This window comes from Bos taurus, chromosome 15 (assembly GCF_002263795.3).
Source record: "Bos taurus isolate L1 Dominette 01449 registration number 42190680 breed Hereford chromosome 15, ARS-UCD2.0, whole genome shotgun sequence".
Taxonomy (NCBI): Eukaryota; Metazoa; Chordata; class Mammalia; order Artiodactyla; family Bovidae; genus Bos; species Bos taurus.
Window position 1 is genome coordinate 74,218,311 of NC_037342.1, and position 27,213 is coordinate 74,245,523.

The 27,213-nt window shown below is 47.6% G+C and overlaps 1 protein-coding gene across 4 annotated transcripts in view; it reads left to right on the top strand.

The window, feature by feature from the left end:
* The window catches only part of EXT2 (exostosin glycosyltransferase 2), a 149,143-nt gene that overhangs the window by 14,500 nt on the left and 107,430 nt on the right, over window positions 1-27,213 (top strand). For 3 of the 4 annotated variants that reach the window (NM_177496.4, XM_010812797.4, XM_005216406.5), the window contains 6 exon segments: window positions 3,234-3,799; window positions 5,597-5,686; window positions 10,857-10,973; window positions 16,891-17,086; window positions 19,296-19,435; window positions 20,237-20,330. In NM_177496.4, coding sequence (NP_803462.2) covers window positions 3,264-3,799; window positions 5,597-5,686; window positions 10,857-10,973; window positions 16,891-17,086; window positions 19,296-19,435; window positions 20,237-20,330 — 1,173 coding nt within the window. In that variant the 5' untranslated portion in view covers window positions 3,234-3,263. 4 annotated transcript variants of the gene reach the window in all.

Genomic DNA, 27,213 nt, shown 5'->3' on the forward strand with positions numbered 1-27,213 from the left:
TCTCTTTTTTTGTCTTTTATATTTTTTCCTACCTCCTTTCGAAGAGTTGGATTGCTTTTCTGGGTGCCTGACGTCCTCTGCCGGCATTCAGAAGTTGTTTTGTGGAATTTACTCAACGTTTAAATGCTCTTTTGATGAATTTGTGGGGGAGAAAGTGTTCTCCCCGTCCTACTCCTACGCCATCTTGGCTCCTCCCAAATGTCAATTTCTTTAGTCTTTTTCTCTTTTAAAAATTTAGCTTTACAGATCCTGTTTGGTTTTTAATTTGTGTTTTTTTTTAATTACTTAATTACTTCTATGTTTGAATTTATTTTGTTGTGATAATATCTTTTTTTATGATATGTAACTCATTAAAATTTGTAAAGCTCATATTTGGATACAGCTTTTGTTCCCTTAGCCCCAGTTTTGTTATACATGAAAACAGTATGTTTTCACACTGTGGGTAATAGACAATTGGGTGGTATAATCATTGTAGTAGGTTATGGCCAGTATTTTAAAAAACGGTGATAGGATAATACAAGAATACAGTGTTCATCACATATTCTATGGCAAATACTGTGTACTAAGGTTAAATAAGCGTCGTTTTGTGAAACTTATTTCAAATGCATCTGTGTCTATGTTAGATCACAATACAGAATGTTGTTTTATTATAGGTTTTAGTAAAAAAAAAAAAAGAGCTTAAACCACTGTATTAAAAGGCAGTTTGTCTAACATTTAGTAAAGATTTCAAACCTGGCTGCCTAAAATAAACATGTGAGGGGCTTGCTATTTTGACACATTCTCTTTTTTTTTTGACACATTCTGTGACCTTATTTTAGGCCTGCTGATACAGCCCTCCAGTGCTGGGACCAAGGACTCTGTTTTAACAAACTCTACCTGTGTGATTCTTACAGTTCGGGTTTTTGAGAACCACTGATTCAGGATATAGATAGACCTTGAGAGCCTGTTGGGCTGTTGTGACACGGGGCTTGTGGAGAGTACGGCTCCTTGCATGCATCTGTCCCAAGGCCGCCTCTTTTCTAGCTCCGGGGGGGACATGGGGAAGGAAGGAAAGCGATCAGATGGGTCCGGTGGTAGTAGGGGTCGGGGACCGCCTGTAAACATCTTGTTCGTTGTTAGGATGACAGAAAACATGAAATAGCTCTAATGCCTGCATTTCTGTCATGGAATCGATTAGTGTATATTGAATGGCTAATGTATATACCCCAAAGATGATTATCTTTAAGCTTAAAATGTATAAACTTTCATACACTAGTCCATGACAATCATGTTTTTTTGATACATCCCAGACCATGGTCTCAGATACAGCAGATACAAGTTGAAATCATTAATGATCATTCAGCACATTTTACCCCCAAAGCTGATAATGATTGCAACATTCAGGGCTTGACAGGACCCTACTAAGCTAGGCAGGAAGCAGTTTTACCATGTAGGCATGATTGGAGAGAACTCCATTTAGCAAAGTGAAAATGGTTCATAAACCCTAAGATGGTCTATGAGCTTTTCAATTGTTTTCCTTTATATTAACGTGTGCTCGGTCACTCAGTTGTGTCTGACTCTGCAACCCCATTGACTGTAGCCCACCAGGCTCCTCTGTACATGGAATTTCCCAGGCAAGAATACTGGAGTGGGTTGCCATTTCCTACTCCAGGGGATCTTCCCAACCCAGGGATCAAACTCGTGTTGCTTGCATCTCCTGCATTGGCAGGTGGATTCTTTACCACTAGCGCCACCTGGGGTTTGAATAACTTTTCTGAAAGATCAGAGACTAGAATGAGACCATTTTGAAGATTGGAATCTTGACACAAGGAATGCCGAAGTCACTTGTTGCAGTGACGTGTCTGTGATAGATGAAGGAATCACGCTCAGGTGTGGGTAGGCATCAGGTGTTGGGGGGCTTGTTTGGTAAGGATCTTAATTTGTGGTCTACAGGGGCACTTTGCATTTTCAGCTGAGGGCTAAAGATTTCTTTTTATGTCTCTGTCCATGACGCATTGGCTGTTTCACTTTTTTCTTGCTATGTAGCAAACCACCACAAACCTTACAAACAGCAGCAACAATCGTGTGCTCGCTCAGGATTCTGCCGTCTCTGCAGGGCTCGTTGGGGATGGTTCCTCTTGGCTCCACGTAGTCTCTGCAGTCTTCCTGAGCTTCCTCACAGTGTGGCCCCTGGCCAATGGCTACAGGGTCTTTTAAAGCCTGGTCTCAAAACCCCCAGAATCTTCCCTTTGCCACTTTCTCTTGGTCAAAGCAAGTCCCAAGTCTAGCCCGGATTCGGGTGGAAGGGAAAGAGATTCCACGCCGTGAATGGACAAGGGGCATGCACATTCATCAGTGGGAAGAATGTTTAGCGTCTGTCTTTAGAGACAGATCTACCTCGCTGGCCTTGCTTTTCCTCCATCTCTCCTTTCCTCCTTCCCTGTTTCTTTCTTCATTTCTCCCTTCCATCAAAATGTGCCAACTATCCCCTTATTATAAAACATCAATATATCTTTATTTAAAGATTAGTCTTTTTTTCTCTAATACCCTTTTCCCCTTTCTTGATATTTTCCTAGTGGTATTTTTACATTATACATTTTGTTATAGTTTTGGGTATCTCATTAGTATCTAAATTCCTCTAAGGTAGATCTTTGCTTTCTTCTTTAGGTTCTCTATGAGGTTTGAATGAATGAATGAATGAAAACTTTAGTATATCAAACAAAAGGCCAGTTTGTCCAGATGAAGCATCAGTTTTTGTTAGGCAAGTATTTAAAAAACAAAATGAAACTGTCCTTTGGCTGTTCCACTTCTAATTTTCCTTGCTTGGTCAGCGCTCTTCTTCTTAGGCCTGATATTAACCAGCTTATGCTTTCAGAGAATTTGTATTTATAGAATATATTCTATAGTAAATATATAGCATATTTTCACATGTACAAATATTTGTTTACTTTATCAGTTCAGTTCAGTCATTCAGTTGTGTCCAACTCTTTGTGACCCCATGGACTACAGCACACCAGGCTTCCCTGTCCATCACCAATTCCCAGAGCTTACTCAAACTCATGTCCATCGAATCAGTGATGCCATCCAACCATCTCATCCTCTGTCATTCCCATCTCCTCCCACCTTCAACCTTTCCCAGCATCAGGGACTTTTCAAATGAGTCAGTTCTTCGCAGGGTCAAATGTACTGGTCCTTTCGGGGGTCATCTGTCACCCTGAAGGCTTCATTTTCCTCTCTTCTCCGCTGGTAACCAGGAGTGTGAGGAGGAGGCTGTCGGGGTCATTATGTGCGCGTCGGTCAAGTACAACATCCGGGGTCCCGCCCTCATCCCGAGAATGAAGACCAAGCACCGCATCTACTACATCACCCTCTTCTCCATCGTCCTGCTGGGTCTGATCGCCACGGGCATGTTTCAGTTCTGGCCGCACTCCATCGAGTCCTCCGGCGACTGGAGCGTGGAGAAGCGCAGCGTCCGAGACGTGCCGCTGGTCAGGCTGCCGGCCGACAGCCCGGTGCCAGAGCGCGGCGACCTCAGCTGCAGGATGCACACGTGTTTCGACGTCTACCGCTGCGGCTTCAACCCCAAGAACAAGATCAAGGTGTACATCTACCCGCTGAAGAAGTACGTGGGCGAGGCGGGTGTCCCGGTGAGCAGCACCATCTCCCGGGAGTACAACGAGCTGCTCACGGCCATCTCAGACAGCGACTACTACACCGACGACGTCACCCGCGCCTGCCTGTTCGTCCCGTCCATCGACCTGCTCAACCAGAACTCGCTCCGCGTGAAGGAGACGGCGCAGGCGCTGGCCCAGCTCTCCAGGTATCCGCAGGTCTCCCAGAAACTAGGGGCAGGGGAGGGCAGAGCCGGTTTCCAGCCGGCGGCTCATCTCCTGTCTCAGGTGGGCACGTGGGTGAGCCGCTGACTTGGAGGAGGACCCGCGCTGCGGGCAGGCAGCCGGTCTCTGCACCACCCTCTTGGGCCACTGCTGTGGGTTCCCAACTTCTTCTTCTTTTTTTTTTTTTTTAATTTTATTTTATTTTTAAACTTTACAAAATTGTATTAGTTTTGCCAAATATCGAAATGAATCCGCCACAGGTTCCCAACTTCTTAACATTTAGAAGCTAAGGAGGGCTCATCTTCCCAATCCTTCCTTTTAAATGTAAATGCCTTTCCCCACCTCCCCTCTTTATTACTCACATATACATATTCACTATAAAAAGCTTGAAAATACAGTTAAGCAAAAAGAAGAAAGTTAGAGTCATCCCATAAGCCTGCTTTTGACATAACCATTAATATTTTGATGTTGCTTCTCAGTCGTTTCTGTATAAAACATGTACAGGGGCACGCATAGATGCATTTTAGTATGTATATGCACATGTATATACACATATCGGAGAAGGCAATGGCACCCCACTCCAGTACTCTTGCCTGGAAAATCCCATGGATGGAGGAGCCTGGTGGGCTGCAGTCCATGGGGTCTCGAAGGGTCGGACACGACTGAGCAACTTCACTTTCACTTTTCACTTTCATGCCCTGGAGAAGGAAATGGCAGCCCACTCCAGTGTTCTTGCCTGGAGAATCCCAGGGACGGGGGAGCCTGGTGGGCTGCCGTCTCTGGGGTCGCACAGAGTCAGACACGACTGACGCGACTTAGAAGTAGTATATACACATGTGTAGTTCCCTGGTGGCTCAGACAGCAAAGCATCTGCCTACAATGTGGGAGACCTGAGTTCAATCCCTGGATAGGGAAGATCTCCTGGAGAAGGAAATGGCAACCCACTCCAGTATTCTTGCCTGGAAAGTCCCATGGACAGAGAAGCCTGGTGGGCTACAGTCCATGAAGTCGCAAAAAGTCGGACACGACTGAACGACTTCACTTTCACTTTCATACACATATGTGTATGTATAACATTTTGCTCACACAGCAAAGCGTATTCATTTTGCTGCCTTTTCCCCTTCATTTACCATGCATGTGTTTCCAAATAATTTCATCTTTGTATGTCAGTGCTGTATGACATATACACAGAATGTATATGTATTCGTTTTTACAGTTCTGTATGGGACTCCATTTTGCACACATTCCCTAATGTCCTTAATTAGCCTTCTGTGTTTCTTTGTGTTTTTGTAACCAAATGGTGAACACTGCAGTAGCGTTCAGATTTTCATCAGCGTAAGCAGTTCTGCAGTGCACCAGCTTGGAGGACACATGCCCTGGCTTTCCTTTGGAGGAGCCAAGCCAGTGCCCGGAGCGCTGTTGCGATCTCCAGGCATGCAGTTTGCCTTCCTGAGAAGTGACCCTGTTACAGGTCAGGGATGCTTGCTACTTGTTGTCCAGCTTCCTTTGTGGCTCATATGGTGAAGAAGCTGCCTAATGCAGGAGGCCTGGGTTTGATCCCTGAGTCTGGAAGATCCCCTGCAGAAGAGAATGGCAACCCACTCCAGTATTCTTGCCTGGAGAATCCCCATGGCCAGAGGAGCCTGGTGGGCTGCAGTCCGTGGGGTCGCACAGAGTCAGACATGGCTGAGCAACTAACACTTTGACTTGTCATCCAGAAACTGACTTGCCTGTTTCTTCACAGTTGATGCGTGAATTCTACATGTTTACTCTCTTATTAGGTGGGATAGAGGTACCAATCACCTCCTGTTCAACATGTTGCCTGGAGGCCCTCCAGATTATAACACGGCCCTGGATGTCCCCAGAGACAGGTAGGTGTATTTGGGGTTGTCCACCTGATGGGTTTCTGAGGATTAAGTCAATGTAGGACCCTTTTGTTCATGTGAAATCATATTTCTAAGCCCACTAAGACATAACTTTGTAATCAGAATTGTTTGTTCAAGTGTAAAATTGTCCTCGGTCTTTTCCTCCCTGAGACCTGGAAGCATTGAAACCTGCCAGAATCTGTCCCGGGAAACTAATGGAGGGTTAGGTTCCAGTGGAGCATCTTAGAGGTCTGTCTTGTCTTCTTAGTCCGGGTTATGTGCTCCTGAGCACACGGTCTTTCCCCTAAAAGGCCTGGTTCATATCACTGGCTTGTGTCAGCTCTCTCTACATTTGGGAGCATTAAGTAGAGTCTCAGCTCCTGAGGGGAGCAGGCGTGGCCGTGTCATTGGAGCCTGTAACGTCCGGGAAGTGAGGCACTCTAAGTACTGCTTACTCTCTTCTTTCCTTCCTTCCTAATGAAACTTCCAAACAGGCAGAAGTGGCATGGGGTGGCCACGATGGCGGTTCAAGTTCAGGTGCTGTGCATTTGGCCCTTTGTACCAACTGCGTGGCTTCCTGGAAACCTCAGAAGGGAGGTGCCCCTAAGGTTCCTCTCCTAGTGCTTGGCCTGAGGCTCCGAAGAGAGCGGGAAGTGTGGGCCCAGCATGAGGGTCCTGGGCAGCAGCCACGGGAGGGGATTACTGCAAGTTCAGATATGAACTCATTTATACCCAGCTTTGTTGCAGTTGATGTTTAATTCTTGAAATCATTGTTACTGAAAGAGGTGAGAACAGCCTTAGGCCCGCTGTGGTCTCTGCTTACTTGAGGCCAACATCGTCATTTGTGAAAATCTACACTTAGTACTGCTTTTCCCCAGAAGATTAAGTCTAAGCCCTCTTTGCTTTTAAGTGTTTATCTAGAGTCAGTATTGAGTTTCTATCTGGAAAGATGATTATCACTAGAAAAGACCCTAGCGCCATCCCTCAGCTTTGGTGTAGAAACCATTTTGGACGGTAGAGGGCAGTCAGGCCACACAAGTTCTGTAGAAACCCGCTGAACACAAGGCGGTCTCTGGTTTGGCTCTTCGCCCAGCGTTCCGGAGTGCGTTACTGTCTATGCGTTTGCTTGTTCTGGGAAAGTGAAATGTGTTAGGGGACAGAAAAGGGAAGGCAGAGAGGTGCTGGGAATGCAGTGTCTTCACCTGCTGCTCTGGGTTTAGTTTGAGGAGGGTTCGTTTCTGTTTGGGACATGTCGGTTCTTGCTGACGCTTTGGTATTTGTATCTGACTGGGAGAAAGATTTCATTTTTATCGAGTGCACATGTTACAAGGAGTTTCATTTCTCTGCAGGAAAGTGTCAAGTAATCAGGAGAGAGTTGAAGTTCTTGCTGGTGCTTAGGTGTTAAGGATCAGGAAGGGTAAATCATTTTCCCTGTGCGTGTATTTTTGGAAGTGATTATAGGCAGTCCTGTAGCAAGTAATGAATCATCAAATAGTCCTCCTTTATCTTTCCACGTGGGAAATTTCATTTTGAAGCCGAGGTGGTCTTCGAACTGGTTGGAGTAAGGAATAGTAGATTTGTTTGTTAATTTTTCTGACCCTTTGTCCTTGCTCCTGGATTCAGAGGAGGTAAGAACCATGCGTGTAGGATGGTTTTAGCAGAAGCTGCATATCTGGTTATTCAGAAATTAGAAAACAGGCTAGATTTAGACCGTTTCTAAGATGCCCCTGAAATCTAAAGTCATAAGTGTGATTTTTTTTTTTTTTTTTAAGAATTATCTGACTCAGAAAAATGCAAGGACCAGGACTAAAGCAGATGTCAGCTCAGCAAATACATCTTTCATGCTGTGTGAATCTGTGTTTCTCTTTCAGTTTTTGAAAATCCTATGTGTGGTACACATATACCTTCTGGGTACAAGATTGAAACAGTGTGCAAGTATACAAAGAGTAAAGTGTAAAAATATGTTTTCAAATTTTCCTCTGGTTTTACTCTTTTACTGAGAGGTAATCATTGTTCTCAAATACTGTGTGTTTTTTGAGTCTTTGATGGATTTCTAGTCAAACACCCACATATATTCACCTATCCATTTTAAGTCAAATGATAGCAAATTATACCTCTTCAATGCCTGACTTTACTGATCTTTGTTTTCTCAGCTATATTCTGTAATTTTATTACTACTTTAGATTTTTATTATCCTTTCTTTGCAAGTATCTCTCTCAAATTTCTACTTTTGTATAGGTGTATATTTATTTAAACTTCTTAGGGAAAATTTTAAAACCTGTATAAAAGAAGTGAGCCCCACACAACCACTGTCCAGCTTTGTTAATTGTCAACTTGATTCATCTATGCTCCTACCTTCTTCCCACCAGATTATCTAGAAACAAATCTCAGATGTTGTATCATTATGTCCGTAAATATTTCCATTTGAGACTGCAGAAGAAGTTTTTGTGTGTAACTCAGTGGCTCAGTCGGTAAAGAATCTGCCTGCAATGAAGGAGACCCCTGGTTCTATCCCTGGGTTGGAAAGATCCCCTGGAGAAGGGAATGGCTACCCACTCCAGTATTCTTGCCTGGAAAATCCCATGGACAGAGGATCTTGGCGGGCTGTAGTCCATGGGGTCACAAGGAGTTGGACACAATTGAGTGACTGATACTTTCAACTTTTTTCAAGGGCTTTTTAAAAAATATAACTACAGCACTAATATCATACCTACAGCAATTAACACTTAGTTCTTTAACATCACTAGATATTCACCAAATATCTAGCCGTTGCTCAGATATATATGTCTCATTTTCTTTTTTTACAGTTTGAATCTGTAAACAAATGAGGATAGCCAGTAGAGTTGGTCAGTTTTTTTTTTTTTGCAAAACCTAAAACTTGAATCTTTGTATTTGAGGGATTCGCAGGCCTGATTAAAAGGAAGCAAAAGATACACTTGCAGACAAACCGTGTTTAGCTCTGTGGATACTCAGATGGGAGGAGGCGAGCTGTGAGGGCATCTGGGGCAGACCCAGCGTAGGGACGAGGGTCCACAAGACAGGGAGGAAGAGGGCTCAGTGATGTCCCTGGGTCTTCGAGTCCCGGGAAGTGCTGAAGATGCTGGCGGACACTCCCAGCGACGGAGCACCTGGCCTGGGGTGAGTCGTGGTGCTCACAGCTATGCTTTCTTAGGTGCACCGTTCCCGTTCAGTCTCTCTCAGCTTTGGAACAGATCTCCGATTTGGGAAAACAGAACGCGCTTCTCAGCAATTCACTTTTCAGTCAATGTAAAACACATGTGCTGTAAAGCAAGGGAGGCTTACACTATTTTCTCCTTGGTAATGTTCAGGAAAGCTTGGCAGAAGAAGATGCGGTGATTTGGAGTGGAGGTCTTGTCAGCAGCAGGGCCGGTGTGAGGCTTGTTTGACTAATTGCAGCGGTGGCTCCTCCTGAGAGCTCCAGCGAGATTGCATGTGCGTGATCTGTGACATGAGGCATGCTTCCGGTTACCTGCTTGCCTCCTCCCAGGGCTTAACCCCCTCCCTCAGCCCCGGGGCTCCAGGGAGAGAGTAACAGTGAAAGTTGGTGTCATGTACACCTGCTTCCTCACCACAGATGCTCGCCCCTTCCTCTGGGGCGTGGGTGTAATTACATCACCCACCACGCCGCTTACCTGGGCCGCCTGATGCTGGTATATTGGATCTGTGTTTCCTCCTCTGCACATCGATCGTGGGGGCCCCTGCAGTCTGCTTGCCATCATGGTCATGGAACCCACCCAAATTCATGTTGGACGGAGTCACTGCCGAATGCTAATCAGGAAAAATGAGACCGTATGTTGGTACTACGGCTAGTCATTAAGTTTTACAGAGCGGACTGGCAGCTGGAGAGGTGTTCCAGCCTGCACATTACCTCCCTAACCAGTTCTTGGTTTCATAAAGCTTAAACAAACAGATTGGGATTTCCAGGGGTGGTTTGGAAATCTTTGAACTTAAACTGGTCATGTAAGAAGGGAATGTAGGCTGTCATCAGGGCAGGGAGGGGATTGGTAGCAATCAAGATTGCAAAAAATGTGGCTTTGCAGTTCATACATTTTGGCTCAGACTGTGCCGCGCATGGACCTGGCAGCACTCTGCCCCAGTAAGTGATTTGATGGGCTCGGGGGCCCCCCGGGACACAATAACCATAAACGTTGGTGTGATGTACACCTGCTTCCTTTCTAATGAAGTGTCACTGTATTACTTGCTGGATCCAGTTAAAGCAGCGTGTTCATGGTTTTCTAATTAAGGAGAATAAAAGCTCGTGTGGGTGGACTTGCAGGAGAAGCACTCGAGGTCAAGTTCTGGATTCTGCTTCCTGTGGAAGCATGGGGTTGATAAGACTGAGTAGCTGGAATGGGTGGTGAGAGCTGGTAGAGGCTACACAGTGCACACGAAGCTTTGGGACGACAGTGAAAAGAACTGATCTTGTGGGAACTGGAGCGGGCTGGGGCGCAGGCAGCGTGAGATGGGGTACTTTGCCGTCACCGTGGCTTTTTTTTTTTTTAGCTCATTGTCCCCTGAGCTTCCGTCAGTGGGACGGTAAGTGACTGCCCCAGCCAGTCCTGTTGTTATTCGTATTACTGTAAATGTGTTTAAGAGTCAGGGCCTCCTCGGTGGCTCAGATGGTAAAGATTCTACCCGCAATGCGGGAGACCCTGGTTTGATCGCTAGGTTGGGAAGATCCCCTGGAGAAGGGAATGGTAACCCACTTCAGCGTCCTTGCCTGGACAACTCCGTGGACAGAGGAGCCTTGAGGGCTACAGCTCATGGGGTTGCAAAGAGTTGGACGTGACGGAGCGACTAACACTACCACGTTCACCGTCTGTGACTTCTCGGAGAGGTGAATGGGATCCAAACAAGGTAGCAGAGGGGCCGTTCGCAGGCTGTCCTCCTGGCTGTGCTGTATTTTAAAATAGGGAAAGTAAGGACAGACTGCTTAGGACCCCAGAGGAAGGCGGGTGACTCAGGACGAGGATGCAGCGAGTGCCCCTGAGATGCTGTACAACGTTTAGCACTGTGTCTTTCTAGAAAAGTGACTTGGTAAACATCAGCTGTGGCTGATACTGTTATGAACATCCAGCTGCCCCTTTCCACAGAGCTTATCAGAACGAAGACTGTCTTTCTTTCTCACCGTTTGACAAAACCCTTTGTTTTTCAGGGCTCTGTTGGCTGGTGGTGGCTTCTCTACGTGGACTTATCGGCAAGGCTACGATGTCAGCATTCCTGTCTATAGTCCGCTGTCAGCCGAGGTGGACCTTCCGGAGAAGGGGCCCGGGTAAGGCGCCTCGGGCACAGCCAGCGGTGCTGAGAGATGCCAGTGAGGGCCCGGGGGGCGGGTTGCACTGCAGTCGAACCATCAGTGACAGGCCGGGGTCCTTGAGGGTCCGTCATTCCTGTCCCACACCAACCTTATTTATCCTTCAGTTCTCTCTCTGTCTGTCTCTCTCTCAGTCAGTTTGCAGCGCTGTCTACCAAGCTCCCCAAATCAGAAATCTAGTTGCTGTCCATAAGTCTTTCCTCTCCCTTACTTCCTGTGCGGAATTGCAGGCTTCCAGAAGGAAAGCAGGTGTTCAGCATCAGTTCAGTTCAGTTCAGTCACTCACTCGTGTCCGACTCTTTGTGACCCCATGAATCGCAGCACGCCAGACCTCCCTGTCCATCACCAACTCCCGGAGTTCACTCAGACTCACGGCCATAGAGTCAGTGATGCCATCCAGCCATCTCATCCTCTGTCGTCCCCTTCTCCTCCTGCCCCCAATCCCTCCCAGCATCAGAGTCTTTTCCATTGAGTCAACTCTTCGCATGAGGTGGCCAAAGTACTGGAGTTTCAGCTTTAGCATCATTCCTTCCAAAGAAATCCCAGGGCTGATCTCCTTCAGAATGGACTGGTTGGATCTCCTTGCAGTCCAAGGGACTCTCAAGAGTCTTCTCCAACACCACAGTTCAAAAGCATCAATTCTTCGGTGCTCAGCCTTCTTAACGGTCCAACTCTCACATCCATACATAACCACAGGAAAAACCATAGCCTTGACTAGATGAACCTTTGTTGGCAAAGTAATGTCTCTGCTTTTGAATATACTATCTAGGTTGGTCATAACTTTCCTTCCAAGGAGTAAGCGTCTTTTAATTTCATGGCTGCAGTCACCATCTGCAGTGATTTTGGAGCCCCCAAAAATAAAGTCTGACACTATTTCCACTGTTTCCCCATCTATTTCCCATGAAGTGATGAGACCAGATGCCATGATCTTCGTTTTCTGAATGTTGAGCTTTAAGCCAACTTTTTCACTCTGCTCTTTCACTTTCATCAAGAGGCTTTTGAGTTCCTCTTCACTTTCTGCCATAAGGGTGGTGTTATCTGAATATCTGAGGTTATTGATATTTCTCCCAGCAATCTTGATTCCAGCTTGTGTTTCTTCCAGTCCAGCGTTTCTCACGATGTACTCTGCATAGAAGTTAAATAAGCAGGGTGACAATATACAGCATTCATAAATCCTGTCATTTGTACTGTTTTCCCCTGAAATCGAAGTTCCCATGCACCAGCCAAGGGCCAGCCTTTCAAAGAAGAGAGCCGCCAGGCCCACTGAGTTAAGTCTGTTCTGCACGGGGCACTGTGGGCAGCTAACAGGCGGAGGTTGGTGATGCCCTAAACTTCTGCCATGCCCAGGGCGGCCCCTCACCACAAAGCATCATTGGGTCCAAATGTCAGCAGTGCTGTGGCTGGAGAAAGCCTGGGGGACACAGGGTGAGCAGTCTTAAGATGGCTCAGACTAAACTCTCTTTATCATCTACTCTCCCGAGTGTAATCTAGGTCTCTAATGTTGGTTGAGGACTGGCACGTCCCTTAAGATTTAATCCAGGGAAGAAAACAGGCTGAAAGGAAAAGACTGAGAGAGATTGAAACGAAGGAGAGCAAACCACTCTGAACAGTACAAATTACCTTCAAATAAGTTTCCAAGAATTACAAGCTTGCTCTGTTGGTGGTATTTTCTTGGTAACTTGATCTCTAATTTTTATGTGTAACTAGACTGAAATGACTATCCTTAGATGGTTTAAGGTTGCTGTTGATCTTTAGAGTCCTGAGACTCTAGAAACTAGAGAATCTTAAGCAGTCTGTCTTCCAGAGCAGCAGCAGGATGCTCAAGACACAAGGGGATGGTCCTCCCCGTGCTGGACAAGCGGTGGATTTCTGTGGCCCGATGCGGACCCACCCCACTCCGTTTCCCCTCCAGGGTTTGCAGTTGGGCCCTGTAGTTGTGCTGTTTCCTTTACAAATAACACTCCTCTGCCTCAGGAGAGAAAAAAGAAAAGCAAAGACAGGCTCTAGGCTCATCACACTTTCCAGGGATCTGGGAGGAGGCAGTCTGGGTGACCTCACGGCAGCATTTGGAATCTGTTGCTCTTTGTGAGAGTTGCTTTTTAAGGGAATTCCCACATCTCTTGAGGGCTGCGTAGAGTAGCAAGGGCTTTGTTTTTATTTTTATTTTAAATCTCTCTCAATATTGTCCAATGGGAAGCTGAGGATTGTTGCTATTGATAGCTTCTTCTCACAGATGTGTTGGCCTCAGCTGGAATTCTCGTCATTTCTCTCTCTAAAAGGAACTAAATTGGGAGTTTACAACGGTTACTATGGAGGGAAACTTGGAGTTCTCAGCATGATTTTGCTGAACCTTCGATATCAGCTCTGCTGGGAAGAAACATGAAAGTCATAGCTGGTCATTTTAGTCCTCGAAAGAAAAACAAATCCACCTTAAGATTCTGTTTGCTTAAAACTAAAATGGGCCTACTCCACCAGCCCACCATCTGCCAGGTCAGAGCGAGCCAGCATGCAGGCAGGGGGAACATTTTTAGACTCTTGTTCACATCTGCACATTTATGTAGAAAATGGTGGTGTTGGGTGGGGACCCACTGAGCGTGGTGACTAAGTGTCTACAATAGAACTGTGTTTCGTAACAGCAAAATCAGCCCAGAGTCTTTCTTTACTCCAGAGTTTCTTTGAGCACCACGTGTTAGCATCTGTACTTGTTTCTCCGTCTTACGTAGATGGCTCCCTCTCTCTCTGTCTATGTGTATTGAAAACCATGCCTTCCCGTCGCTCTCTCCTATTCCATCCAGTGCTGCAGGGGATTCTGGCTCTCTCTCTTTCCGTAGCTGTAATTTCCTTCTCGGACAGTGAGGAGTCTAGCTCCCGTTATCCCCTGTATCTTGCTTGATCAACCCTGTCGTGCGTGACCAGAGCCCTGTGGTTGCCTCTGCCCCTCACCGCGCAGGTGTCTCTGCGCCCCACTTGGGCTCTGACCCCCTGTGCCGAGCTCCTGCTTCCCGTCGTCACCCCGGGGCAGGCCCCCTCCTCACCTTTCCTGGGCTCTGACCCCCCCACACTGGAGGGGTGCCGCCCGTGCCATCACCCTCCCCGTGCGCCTTCAGCCTGGGCTGCCCTCCTGCCCTGACTTGGCCTCCGCATCGCAGGTGGGGAGGCCATGACTCCCTCTGTCCCGTCCCCGCTCCCTCTTTCAGGGATCTCACAGTCTGGGCCAGGCCACCTCCCTGCTCTTCCCCCAAGAAGTTCTCCCCCAGACGAGGACTAGAGCACTCCCAGTGGGCCAGCCCCACCGCACGGAAACGCTGCCTCCCCTCCAGGACGCCAGCACTGCACACCCGCCTGCAGGGACCCCCTCGGACACCAGCGTGGCCGCTCCTGTTCGAGGCAGCCTGGAGTGCCAGTTTTGTGTTAGCGGCTCTACTTAAATAGGAAGTCTCCAGGGACCCAGCAAGTCCCAGCGCTCTGTGGCAGCTGCCGTAGAGCCAGCGTCTTGGGGACTGGAAAGGTCTTTAGAGGCCGTTTAGCTCTCACTTTGGAGAAGGAAATGGCAACCCACTCCAGTATTCTTGCCTGGAAAATCCCACAGATGGAGAAGCCTGGAGGGCTACGGTCCATGGGGTTGCAAAGAGTCTGACACGACTGAGCAACTAACACTAGTTCTGACTTAATGTATACCTTGTTACTGTGATTTCTTCCTGAAAAGTTTTCTGATTTGTGGTGAAAAAGACTCACCACCTCACAAGACAGCTCATCTTCAAATGGCCTGAGTTGTTGAGGTGGTTTCCGTGCTTGCGTTGAGAGTTTGACTGTCCATCTTCCTCCTGTTCTAAGCAGACGAGCTTGATCACAGAAGTCCTCCCTTTGGGATGCCTGAAGAAGACTCCCTATATGTGATCTTCCCATCATACCTCTCCCCTCTGAAAACTGATGATTTTACGAAAGAAAAAATGATTGAGGCTGAGGGCTGGGGGTAGAATTCAAGAGTCTGTTTCAGTGGCTAGCAGGTATGGGGTCACACACAGTCGGACACGACTGAAGTGACTTAGCAGCAGCAGCAACAGCAGCAGCAGCCAATGTATTGTTCAGCAAAATGCAATTGAAGGAGAAGTTGTCCAGGATGAGAGAAGCCAGTCTGTACGGCTGATCCAAACTGTCTCCCGACGGGCTGCTGTTCGGTGTCTTTTTTACGTCTGCTCGCCTTTGCCCTGGGCTCCGGGTCTGCACTGCTGTCTGGGGCAGCTCTCTCAAGCAGGACTTTCAGTGAGGAAATGATCTGTGTTTAGTGGGGTGCCGACTTCCACGTATAGCTGTTGAGCCCTTGAAATGGGGCTAAGGTGACCGAGGAACTGGATTTTAAAACTTTAATAGATTTAAGTGGTCTCACGTGGCTAATTGCTATTGAACAGTGACGTTCTAGGGGGTCTGCTTGTCCCTGTCTTCCCTGCCTGCCTTTGCTTTCAGTTCGACTGTAGAGAGAAATGACCGGAAGAGATGGTTCCGGGGACTTGAGGGCCATCAGCTGTGGTGTGCGCTGCTCCATTTGCTGGAGTCGAGCTGATCTGCAGCTGGGAGAGTGTTCATTTCCTCACTCCCTGCTTGCTCTGTGTCTTTTGGGCGTGACGCTTAAAGCTTGGGAAAGATAACACTCTCTCAGAGAGTGATTTCTTTTTGGCCACGGGTAGATGTGTAAGGTGTTCTCCAGCTGGACCCTCCAATTAAGCCTGAGAAACGAAAGGAAAATAAAGCAATTTCCCTTTCTTTCTCTCCAAAGCAAGAAGAAAAGAAGGTATGGGGTTGGGTTCAGACTAGAGGGTTTGAGTCCTTTCTTTCTCACTGCTTCTTGTTAGCTCCCCTGGTGGCCTTGCCTAGAGATGGCTGTCTTGGGTGTTATCCTTGGTCTGTACAGTTTGAGGAAGATTTGAGTCCTGCTTCTGGGTTTGATGGGGGTTTCATTTCTTCTGGAGCCTGCTTTCTATCATTCCTTTCTTCTTCAGTGATCCCTGCTGGTTCCTTTGCTGAGGTCGTGTTTATTGCCCCTGTAACCTCTCTGCCTTGTGGGAATCTTGCCTTCTCGGAGAGAATTACTTACCTTCTGGTCTCCCCAGTGAGTTCACATTTTGTTTCTCGTGGAGATCTGAATGGTGCTAGACCCTTGGAAATCCTTTCTTCAGTCTGTTCTCTCTCACGCATCCTTGCTATCCGATGTTAAGACTGGTTCCATCCATTGACAAAGCCAGTTTTTTCCACTTGTTCTCCACGACCAAGTTTGGTCTTCCTGAATCCATCTGGCCTTGAGGATGGGGGCTGCCTTTCCCTGGAGCTCCCCCATAGCATAGGGTGCCCGTCAGCAGCCGGAAGTAGGCTGCTTTCACGGTCAGTGCTGTCTGTTAAGACCCCTTGTTTTCCTCTTTGAAGGTTGCAGCCTGCTCTCAGCTGCTTTTCAGAGCAGAGAACTCAGATCGAACTAATGCTAACGTTGGATGTTCTTCCAAATAATCAACCAGTCAGTCAGTTTCTCTCTTTACACACACACACACACACACACACATACACACTCACACTCTTAAAGCATGCTCCCTAAGCTTGGCCTATTATAAGCATTTCCTCAAAACGTTAAGAACTTTTCCTAAATGAACCCTTTAACAACAGCATGATGCTTCAGCATGTGAATGAGTCATTGCTTGCCTTCTCAGCATGTATAATAGTTTAAATATTCAGCAGTGCTGAGTGTAGTTTCCCCAGAAGTCAAGGACGTGAGTGAAGATGGGTGAGAAAGCACTCGTAGCCCTAAGCTCTAGACCCGAAGTTGGCCTCACCGTGACTCATGCAGCGGCGGCCAGGGTCCCAGTGCCCCCCGTTTTCTGCTTCGCAGGCCGCGGCGGTACTTCCTGCTGTCGTCCCAGGTGGCCCTGCATCCAGAGTACAGAGAGGACCTGGCCGCCCTCCAGGCCAGACACGGCGAGGCGGTGCTGGTGCTGGACAAGTGCAGCAACCTCTCCGAGGGCGTCCCTGCCGCCCGGAGGCGCTGCCACCAGCAGCAGGCCTTTGACTACCCGCAGGTGCTGCAGGTGAGTGCTCCGCCCGCCCCTCTCAGGGCCCGGGCTGGGGCTGAGCCCAGCCGACAGGCGCTCCGCTCCAAGCTGCACTCGTCAAGCTCCCTGAGCGGAGAGCAAAACCGGACTGCTCTCCACTGCTGCCCCGTGGACTTCTGGGAGCTTCAGGGTCTGCGTGCCGTTAGTGCAAAGCCGCTTGGCCCCTGAGCGTTCCGGCTCCTTCCACGAACTCATCTTACTGCAAAAAGACACACCCCGTAGATGTACAGAGGAGCCGTGTAGTCAAAGCAGGCACGTGTATTTTGCTTTTATTCCTGTATTCCTTATCCAGCCCAGAGGAGCTTGCTTCTTTAAGCTGCAGCTTGTATCCTCCAACTGAGCCAGCTCGCCACGGCCACAGTTAGTTCTTCCTGGGAGTGGGAGGTCTTTATTTTTTGTTACCGTTTTTTCTCTTGGTGTTTTTGCCTCCCTACATGTGTCCTCCTGGTGTCGTGGGAGTGCCAGCACTTCGTAACTGCAGGCAGAGTAGTCCTGTATTATACTTCTGTATTATAAGCAGGCTGTTTGATACTCCAAGAGCCAGGGGGCTGGGAAAGCAGAAATTGAGTTTTGTTCACTCTGCTGTTGTCCAGTCACTCAGTCGTATCTGACTGTCTGTGATCCCATGGACTGCAGCACGCAAGGCTTCCCTGTCCTTCATCATCTCCTAGAGTTTACTCAAACTCATTGCTATCCAACCATCTCATCCTCTGTCGTCCCCTTCTCCTCCCACCTTCAATCTTTCCCAACATCAGGGACTTTTCAAATGAGTCAGTTCTTCATATCAGGTGGCCAAAGTATTGGAGCTTCAGCTTCTGCATCAGCCCTTCCAATGAATATTCAAGACTGGTTTCCTTTAGGATTGACTGGTTTGATCTCTTTGCAGTCCAAGGGACTCTCGAGAGCCCCAACAGTTCAAAAGCATCAGGTCTTTGGCACTCAGCTTTCCTTATATTTTAAATCTTTTGTTCGCTTAAGTATTTAAAACACAAATAGTTCAGTTCAAGGAGAGATCTTAAGGAGCTGGTGTGATTGTGTGTGATTTTTATTTTTTCAAAGTCTCCGAAGAGAACCGGCCTGTGCTGGGATTGTTAAAATACCTTCAAAAAGTGCTGCATCTCCTCTGGAATGTCTGACTGATAACAGTGGTGATGTGAGCAGGAGTATTTATAGTAACCTTTGTCTAGACAGGAAAAATGGTTATCAGCACACATGCCCACATCTGGACGCCGACTCTTCGGGGCCGGCTGAGCGTCCACCTGCCCCTCTGGGCGCCATGACCGGTGCCCCTTCTCCACCCCCTGCCCTTTCTCATCGCTTTCTCCTTTATCCCCAGAGGAATTTGGCGTATTGAGTTACTTCATATTTCTTCTGAACTCTCCTTTTCTCTAGCTTTAAAGATTAAGTATTTTTGCTTTAAAATTTTTTTTTCTGTTTTTCTCCTGGAGAGGCAAAAACTGGAAGAAACTTGAGTATTAGAGACGGGAGCTTTCCTTATTTTTTTCGGTTGACCTATTACAACCACCTTTTTTTCTTGTGCATCTCTCCTTTTCCCAAACAGGCCCACATCCAGTGGGTTCGAGGGAGTGAATGAGGAAGACCTTTAGTGAGGTCTTGCTTTTTGTTCAGTTGTATCTAAATAGAGCCTATCTGCCTTAATGTGTTTTCGAAGGCATAGCATTCATGAGATGAATGTCTTCTGTATACAAAGCACACTGCTGGATGCTGTGGGGGTAGGAAGATGAAAGGAGATTTGATGCTTTCTGTGTAGGGGGTCCTCTCAAGAGCCCGATATGCCCAGTCCAAATAATTCTAGTACAAGGCAGGCAGAAGTAAGTATTCTGAGCCCTGGGAAGCCACGGTGGATATACACAGCACCGCAGGGCTGAAAGAATCCAGTCCGTGGGAAGTCATGCTGTTGAGTTTCCAGAGGAAGACCTGGAGGTGGGTTGTGAACATTTTCAGAATCCAAGCAGCGGAGGCATTGCAGTGACACTCAAGAGTGGAAATCCAGAGCATTGCAACCTCTTCAGCTTTTCAGTCTCACCCGGGTGAGCTGTTATCTTTTAGCATTTTCTGTGTTGCCTGGCTTCAGCCCTTGAGAGAACTTTGTGGTCTGCCAGGATCAGAGTAAGTGGATCAGCGGAACCGGTTTGTAATCCCCTCCTCTGCCTGTGTTCTGCAGGAGGCTACTTTCTGCATGGTCCTTCGTGGAGCTCGGCTGGGCCAGGCGGTACTGAGTGATGTGTTACGGGCCGGCTGCGTCCCAGTGATCATCGCAGACTCCTACGTTTTGCCTTTCTCTGAAGTCCTTGACTGGAAGAGGTGAGTGTTACCTTCTGATGAACCTTTATCCCAGGGTTCCTGCATGGATTATTTTTAAAGTCCCCCAGCAGTTGTAATGCATAGCTAGGTCTGAGAACTGCTCCTTCAGATTTTTTTTGCTCCATTTTCCATCAGGAGAGTTCGTCCATGAACCTGCAGCAGAGGTTGGTCACCCGAGGCCTTTGGGCCGCATGTGGCATGCTGCCAGTGTCTGTAAATAAAGTGTTATTGCATCACAGCACACCCATTCATTGACACATAATCTTTGGCGGTTTTTGAGCTCCAGTGGCAGTTGAGTCCTGCAGTTTAAAATGACAGAGATTGTGTGGCCTTGCATGTAGTAGGGCCTCCATAAATACATGCTAAATAAATGAATGGATTGGGGAATACAGCCGAAGGAGAAGTCATTGTTAATTTAGAGTGGACAGTGATGAGTGAAGACGAGTGTACCTGGCAGGCAGAACTGGACACACAGAGGCCCTGTGGTCGGGCAGAGTGTGGTGTATTCAGGAGGCTGAGAGGGTACCTGTGTGGCTGGAGCACAGTGGGGAGTGGACGGAGGACAGGAGAGGCATGGAGTGGTGACGGGGAGGTGAGAGATGGAGCTCGGGGGAGCTCCTTTGCGCTGGTCGGTCCCAAGGAAGGGAGAGGAAAGAGGGACTGCTCACTGCGAGGACCGTGGGGCTGAGGGAGGCGCGGGGCATTGTTGCTTCTGCTCGTGAGACCCGAGCGGGACACACATGCAGCCGTGCTTTGTATGCAGGGCTGTCCATACATCCGCTGTCTCCCTCTCGTCTCTAGAGCATCTGTAGTTGTGCCAGAAGAAAAGATGTCAGATGTCTACAGTATTCTGCAGAGCATCCCCCGAAGACAGATTGAAGAAATGCAGAGACAGGTAAGGGGCCAGGCAGCCCTGCGGGGGAGGGGGCGAGGGGGAGGTGAAAGGTGGCCTTGACTGCTTGGACGCAGAGCAGTATCCATGCCGCTGAGAGCGGGCATGGGATTGATATCCTCCACTGAGTCGGTCAGCCAGACTTAAAAGAGGAAAACAGCGTTAGGGAGTTGCATCAGAGAGGCTTGGAATAATAACTGTCAAAGATTCAGAAACGCTCCTGAAGCAAGCCTGCTGTGACAGTAATGTCACACCTCTGCTATGTGTTCAGGATGCAGAGCTGCCCATCTCTGGAAGGCCGTTTACACAGCAGGTGAGGGCTCTGGTGACTGAGACGGACATGGAAGCTGGTGTGTTTCAGGGTGATGCTTCTCAGGAGCTTTGACCTTGAGTGTTGTGTATCAGCTAGCCAGGGTCCCCACAGAGTACTGAGCAGAGTTTCCTGTGCTATGCAGTAGGGCCTTATTAATTGTCTATTTTATGTATAGTAGTGTGTATACATCAGTCCCAATCTCCCAGTTTATTCCTCTCTCCCTTCCACCCTGGTAACCCTGAGTTTGTCTTCTACATCTGTGACTCTGCTTCTGTTTTGTAAATAGGTTCATTTGTACTATCATTTTAGATTCCACATATAAGCAACATCATCTGGTATTTGTCTTTCTCTGTCTGACCTCACTCACCTCTAGGTCTGTCACGGTGCTGCCAATGGCACTGTTTCATTTGTGTGGCTAAAACCCCATCGTATATGTGTACGGCGTCTTCTTTACCCGTTCCTCTGTCCGTGGGCATTTAGGTTGCTTCCTTGTCTTGGCTGATGTAAACAGGGCTACTGCGAACATTGAGGCGGTGCCTGCGTCCTTTCAGATCATGGTTTTCTCCAGTTCTTTTTCTTCTTTTAATGGGTTTTTACAAGTTTTTATTCTCATCAAAATTATCTGTGTAGGTGATGAGCCGGAGAAGAGGTTTGGAGGGTTAGGGTTAGGCTGTAGCCGCCTCCACACACCCCTGTGTCTAACTTGGTCGCAGGAATGAGCCTCAGGTCTCTGGGAGAGGGCAGGGCCGTCACCCGGTGGTGTGGAAGTGGGGAGGGACTCTGGCTTCTGACGGCTGCTTACACACGTTGTCCGTCTGTCCTCCTGCCCCGAGCTCCGCCTCTCCCCCCGAGTGTGCGCAGCGGAACGCGGGGGTTTCTCGGCTCCTCTCGGGTGCTGTCTTGGGCCTGTCGCGTCAGCCACCACCTGCTTTCCTGCTTCCACACTTTGGTGGTGTTAGCTCCTTCCCCGTCCTCTTTATCTTTGGTTATGCCTTCATTTTAGGGTTTTAGGAGGGAGTTAGTGGATGTGTTCAGTCCACCTCTTTATTTTGGACCCAGCTCCTTAGACCAAACAGATGGTACATCACACAGTGGTTGAGTCTGTAGGTTCCGACCCTAGACTGCCTGTGGCGAATGCCGCCTTGGCCGGTTACTGACTCTGTGCCCTTGGCCAAGGCTCTGCCTTCTGTGGATCCCCATGACCTCATCTGTCAAGCATTTTGACATTCCGATTTGAAAACAAATCACATGTTAAGTTTAGCCTCCCCGTAGTCTATTTCCTAGCACACCCATGTTCAGGTTTCTGGGCTTCCCCATTTGTTGCTTAACTGCTGACCTCATTTGAGTTGTAGTGAATTAGAAAATCAGCCTAGAGATCTCTATAGTCTTGATCTGAACTTGGGGTTCTTACAACTCATGGGAAGAAAAAGTACTCCTTGAAGGGACCTGGTGTTTATGCTCTTTGTGTTTCATTTTATGGCATCTTGATTTGTTAACATAGTAAATAGGGAATCATCTGCTAAATCAGGTATCATCTTTTATAGATTTATAAAAGGCTAAGAAAACACCAGGGAGGTGAAAAGGAGCAAATTCTGCCCAGTTATCTTCCCCACTACCTTCCTGTTGGGAAGAGAATCACTTAGTTTTTAGAGCAGAGCACCCAGGGCCAGCTCACAGAATGTACTTTTTCCCTGGGAACTTGGCTTAGGAACCACAGATCTGAGACGAGCCTTGCCAGTCTTTTCAAATGACAGGTTCAGAATCAGAACCATTGAAGCAGAGTGACTAAGGGTTACTTAAAACAGTGTACTTTTAGGTTATTTGGGCTCTGAGAGACACATGTGGGGTCTTTAAAAGACTCTGGCTTGAGCCCTGTGTCAGTCTCTGTTAATTGTGTGACTGTGACACATCTGTGACCAAAGCTCCTCAGACTTCCTCATTTATGGAATCAAGGGTGGGCTGGATCAGCTTTCATGTTCCATTCAGCTGTTAAAAAACACTGTGAAACTCCTGTCCTTGACAGCTTTAATAACTGAGTGATCATCTCTTTCCCATGACCACCTCCTGTCATGAGGGCCTGTTACTGTCTCTGGTGGTGAATAACCTGTATTATGTCCACTGGCAGAATAAAGGGGATCTCAGTACTTTCCTGGGCTTCCCTGGTGGCTTAGATGGCAAAGAATCCGCCTGCCATGCAGGAGACCCGGGTTCGATCCATTAGTTGAGAAGATCTCCCAGAGAAGGGACTAGCAACCCACTCCAGTGTTCTTGCCTGGAGAATTCCACGGACACACGAGCCTGGTGGGCTACAGTCCATGGGGTCGCAAAGAGTCGGATACGACTGAGCGACTCGCACTTGCAGTACTTTCTTCCCTCCCCTAAATCCCCCTTCTGCTTGATGGTGCTCTTCTCTCTGCTACTTTCAGATGTTCTGAGATGCTTCGCTGCCGTGGCCCATTTAGTCCTGCTCCCTTTCTCTGAATAGTCTGCATCCCCAAAATGACCTCTTTTCTTCTCCCAATGTCAGATTTCTAGACTGAACTGATCTCAGCCAGAGGTGAGATTATCCGGTTGAAGCACTTCCCAGAGAGTTCGAAAGGATGACTAGGTTCCACTCCCAGATTCCAGTGGCACACCTGACTCCCAGATTGTGACACCTTGAAACGGCTGCACATGTTGCCAGATGCCTCCCAAGGCGGCAGAAGTGCTGTGCTTGGGAGCCGCCTTCCTGTTGATACCGTGGCCGTCTCTCTAAGATTAGAGACAGCTCTTTTGTTCTTTGCAGAATGTGCTTGTCCTTTATCTCCTGTATCCCCTCCATTGATTCAGTCAGACCTTGGCAGGAGTGACTGAAAAAATAGCACACGCTTGGTTCTTGGAAGTTATTACACCTCAGTGAATTCTCTTTAGGGAGGTCCAATTTGAGTCTTTGTAAGACAGGGATAAACTTTTAGGGGAAAACCTGTTACATCAGTAGTTGATACCTTAGAACCCTGGGTTGCTTATGTTAGAATGAGCTGAGACTGAGGAGCAGAGGGTCAGATTTTCTTGCTCGGCAACTCAGGACCGGCCCGAGGGGCTGCACGCACAGTTGTAACCAGCAGAGGGCTCCATCCACTTTGAAGTGACTCATTTTCCTTCTGAGTAGCCGTGTCCAAGGAGTCCTGAGTGCCATGAGCTATGCTGACACCGTTCCTCAGAGCCGCTCTCTAGAGAGACCCGCTTCTTCCTGTGCTTTTTAGCACAGGATTCTGCTCTCCTGTGATGGATCAGAGCCAGACTTTCTGAATTTGACCCCTGAGATACGGGTGGGATCTTGGTGAGGACGGTGATGCAGCTTCGAGTTCAGGGGCTATAATCTGATCGATGGATACGTGGTGACAGCCCTTAACATGACCCAGGAGTTAGGACGCACCCAGAGAGGAGGGTGTTCTGCCTGACAAGGAAGCGTAACTTTTCCTCCTCACCTGAGATGCGACAGTGAAGCAGCCGTTAAAGTCATATGCAGGGCTAGAACCTGAAGTAAGAGCTGGATGTAAGCTAAGACTTTTGAAGTACAGCCCGCATCTGTGTTATCTACCCCTGAAGACCAATAGCTGGCTGTGTTGGCGTAGGTGGCATTGGAAGAGCTGGGGTGGCCTATAGGGCTTTCTGTGGTTTAGTTAGAAATCAGTTCCTTTCATTAATAGAAATTAATAGTTGCTTTTGTTGTTGTCCAGTCGGTAAGTCATGTCCGACTCTTTGCAACCCCTTAGACTGTAGCACGCCAGGCTTCCCTGTCCTTCAGTGTCTCCCAGAGTCTGCTCAAACTCCTGTCCATTGAGTCAGTGATGCCGTCCAACCATCTCATCCTCTGCTGCCTCCTTCTCCTGCCCTCAATCTTTCCCAGCATCAGGGTCTTTTCCAATGAGTCTGCTCTTTGCATCAGGTGGCCAAAGTGTTGGAGCTTCAGCTTCAGCATCAGTCAGAATATTCATAATATTCAGGGTTGATTTCCTTCAGGATTGACTGGTTTGATTTTCTTGCTATCCAAGGGACTCTCAAGAATCTTCTCCAACATTACTGTTCAGAAACACCAATTCTTCGGTGCTCAGCCTTCTTTATGGTCCACCTCTCACATCTGTACATGACTACTGTGACCCCTACCCACACATGCCTAATAGCCATCCTGGGGATATGTAGGTATAAGGCCAAAGAAAGCTGAGAAGATGGTACAGATTTTCCAAAGCATGTTAGTGGTCTGAAATGGGAGGAAGTCTGGGTTAAAGCTGTTAGGGACAGATTTATTGGGGAGGTAGTACTTGATGGCAGCCTTAAAGATGGAGGGTTCCATCCACTATCTTTCTCGTGTTGGAAGCCAGGAAGAAGTATGCAACTAAGTATTTTCCTATAGTCTCATGGAACATTCACATCCCCAGTCTCCTTTGGAATCACAATGAAAAAGAGGGCAACCCAGGATATTGAAAGGCTGACTAGACACTGGACTGTATGGTTGGCAGTGTTTGTGTGGATAGGGAGGAAGGTGTAAATGGATCCTCAGTTTATCTGTTGAGTGGAGTTTCCAAACATTCTTTTATTGGTCAGTGGCTCCGCCAGCAGTGACCTCTAACCTCAGCCACACTAGGAGGTGGAAGTCAGGAGCCTGCCTTGCCTTTGAACTCTTCTTTGTACTCATTTGACTGGGAGCCTTTGAGGTGGCAGAAACATTCAGCATCTTCTTTGCTCTCTCTCCTTGAATGCTTGGCCAACTTAAAATACCAGTTTCTTTTCTATTACTGACCCATCTCAGCCTGCCTTCATATTTTCCCTATTATACTAAGCATACCAATTATTTGTTCTCCGGAGGAGGACGTGAAGATATAATGGGCTGATTAGGAAAAAGAACATGTCTGTCGAAGAATATGTGGTCCCCTCTCCTGGCAGGACTGTTGTCAGGCCTGGCTGTGGTCGAGCGGAGAGCAGAAGAGACCACAGAACAGGAAGTGTGTGTGTCCACCAGTTCATGCACTTTATTCAGGGCAGAGACCCCACAGGAGGCTGCTCTTTTATCTTGCATGTGATTTCAGCACATCCAACTGTTTGCTTTCCATAGACATGGTAGTTTCGAAGTTACATCTTTGAAGGACAGAAAGACTGTAAGTGAGGGGCTGTGACATGGGGCATCTGCCAGTCAGGCATGAATAGAGAAGACAGAAAGGCTGTTTTAAAAATAGAACTTGGATGGAATGCTCTGTGAATAATAAATCCTGGAGAGGGTGTGGAGAGAAGGGAATCCTCCTGCACTGTTGGTGGGAATGTAAATCGGTATAGCCGTTATGAGAGCAGTATGGGGGTTCCTTAAAAAATTAAAGATAGAGCTGCAATATGACCTGGCAGTCCCACTCCTGAGCATATATTTGGAGGGAAACATGATCCAAAAGGATACATGTGCCCCAGTGTTCACTGCAGCACTGTTTACAATAGCCAAGACAACCTAAATGTCTGTCAACAGAGGAGTGGATAAAGGTGTACAGATATACAATGGAATATTACTCAACCGTTACAAAGAATGAAATAATGCCATCTGCAGCAACGTGGATTGACCTAGAGATTGTCATACTGAGTGACATAAGTCAGAGAAGGAGAAGTATCGTATGATATCCCTTATATATGGAATCTAAAGAGAACTGGTACCAATGAACTTATGAAACAGAAAAGGACCCGCAGACTCGGAGGGTAAACCTAGGGTTGCCAAGATGAGAGATGCGGGAAAGAATAGCTGGAGAGTTTGGGATGGACCTGTACACGCTGCTGTGATTAGAATGGTTAGCCAAGGATGGCCAGCGAGGACCTACTGTATTGCAGGAACTCTGCTCAGTGTTGTGTGGTGGCCTGGATGGGAGGGGAGTTTAACGGAGAATGGATGCGTGTGTATGTATGGCCGGGTCCCTGTGCTGTTCACCTGAAACTGCCCTAACATTGTGTGTTGATTGGCTATACCCCAACACAAGATAAAAGGTTAAAAAAAAATAGAACTTGGGGCTTCTTGGCACTCCAGTGGTTAGCACTTCACCTTCCAGTACAGGCTGTGTGGGTTTGATCCTCTGACTGAGGAACTAAGGTCTCGCATGCGTCATGGCCAAAAATCCAGAACATAAACAACAGAAGCACCATTGTAACAAATTCAGTAAAGACTTTTAAAAAATGGTCCACATCAAAAAAAACACAAAACTTAAAAAATGAAAACAGAACTCTCAGCACTCTGGATACATGGCAGACGGCAGAACGTGCTTCTCGATATCCTGGGTGTGTCCTCGTAAGACGGTAGAATTCCTTGGTTCAAAGAAATATGTACGTGTTTGTTTTGCATATTTTGGGTTTCTGGCATCCAAATGAGTCCTACCATCACTTTGATTGTTGAATATAGTTTCTGTTTTGTCGCCTTGAAGCTGTTTCTGACGGAGCATCTTAAAATCGTGGAAATACAGAGATGGCTGTCCTGAGAACGCCCTGCAGTCTTTTCAGGGAAGGTTTACGTTTCGCGTATATAAACGTGTTTTTAAAATACTGGCTTTCGCGTAAAGTATTTTCGAA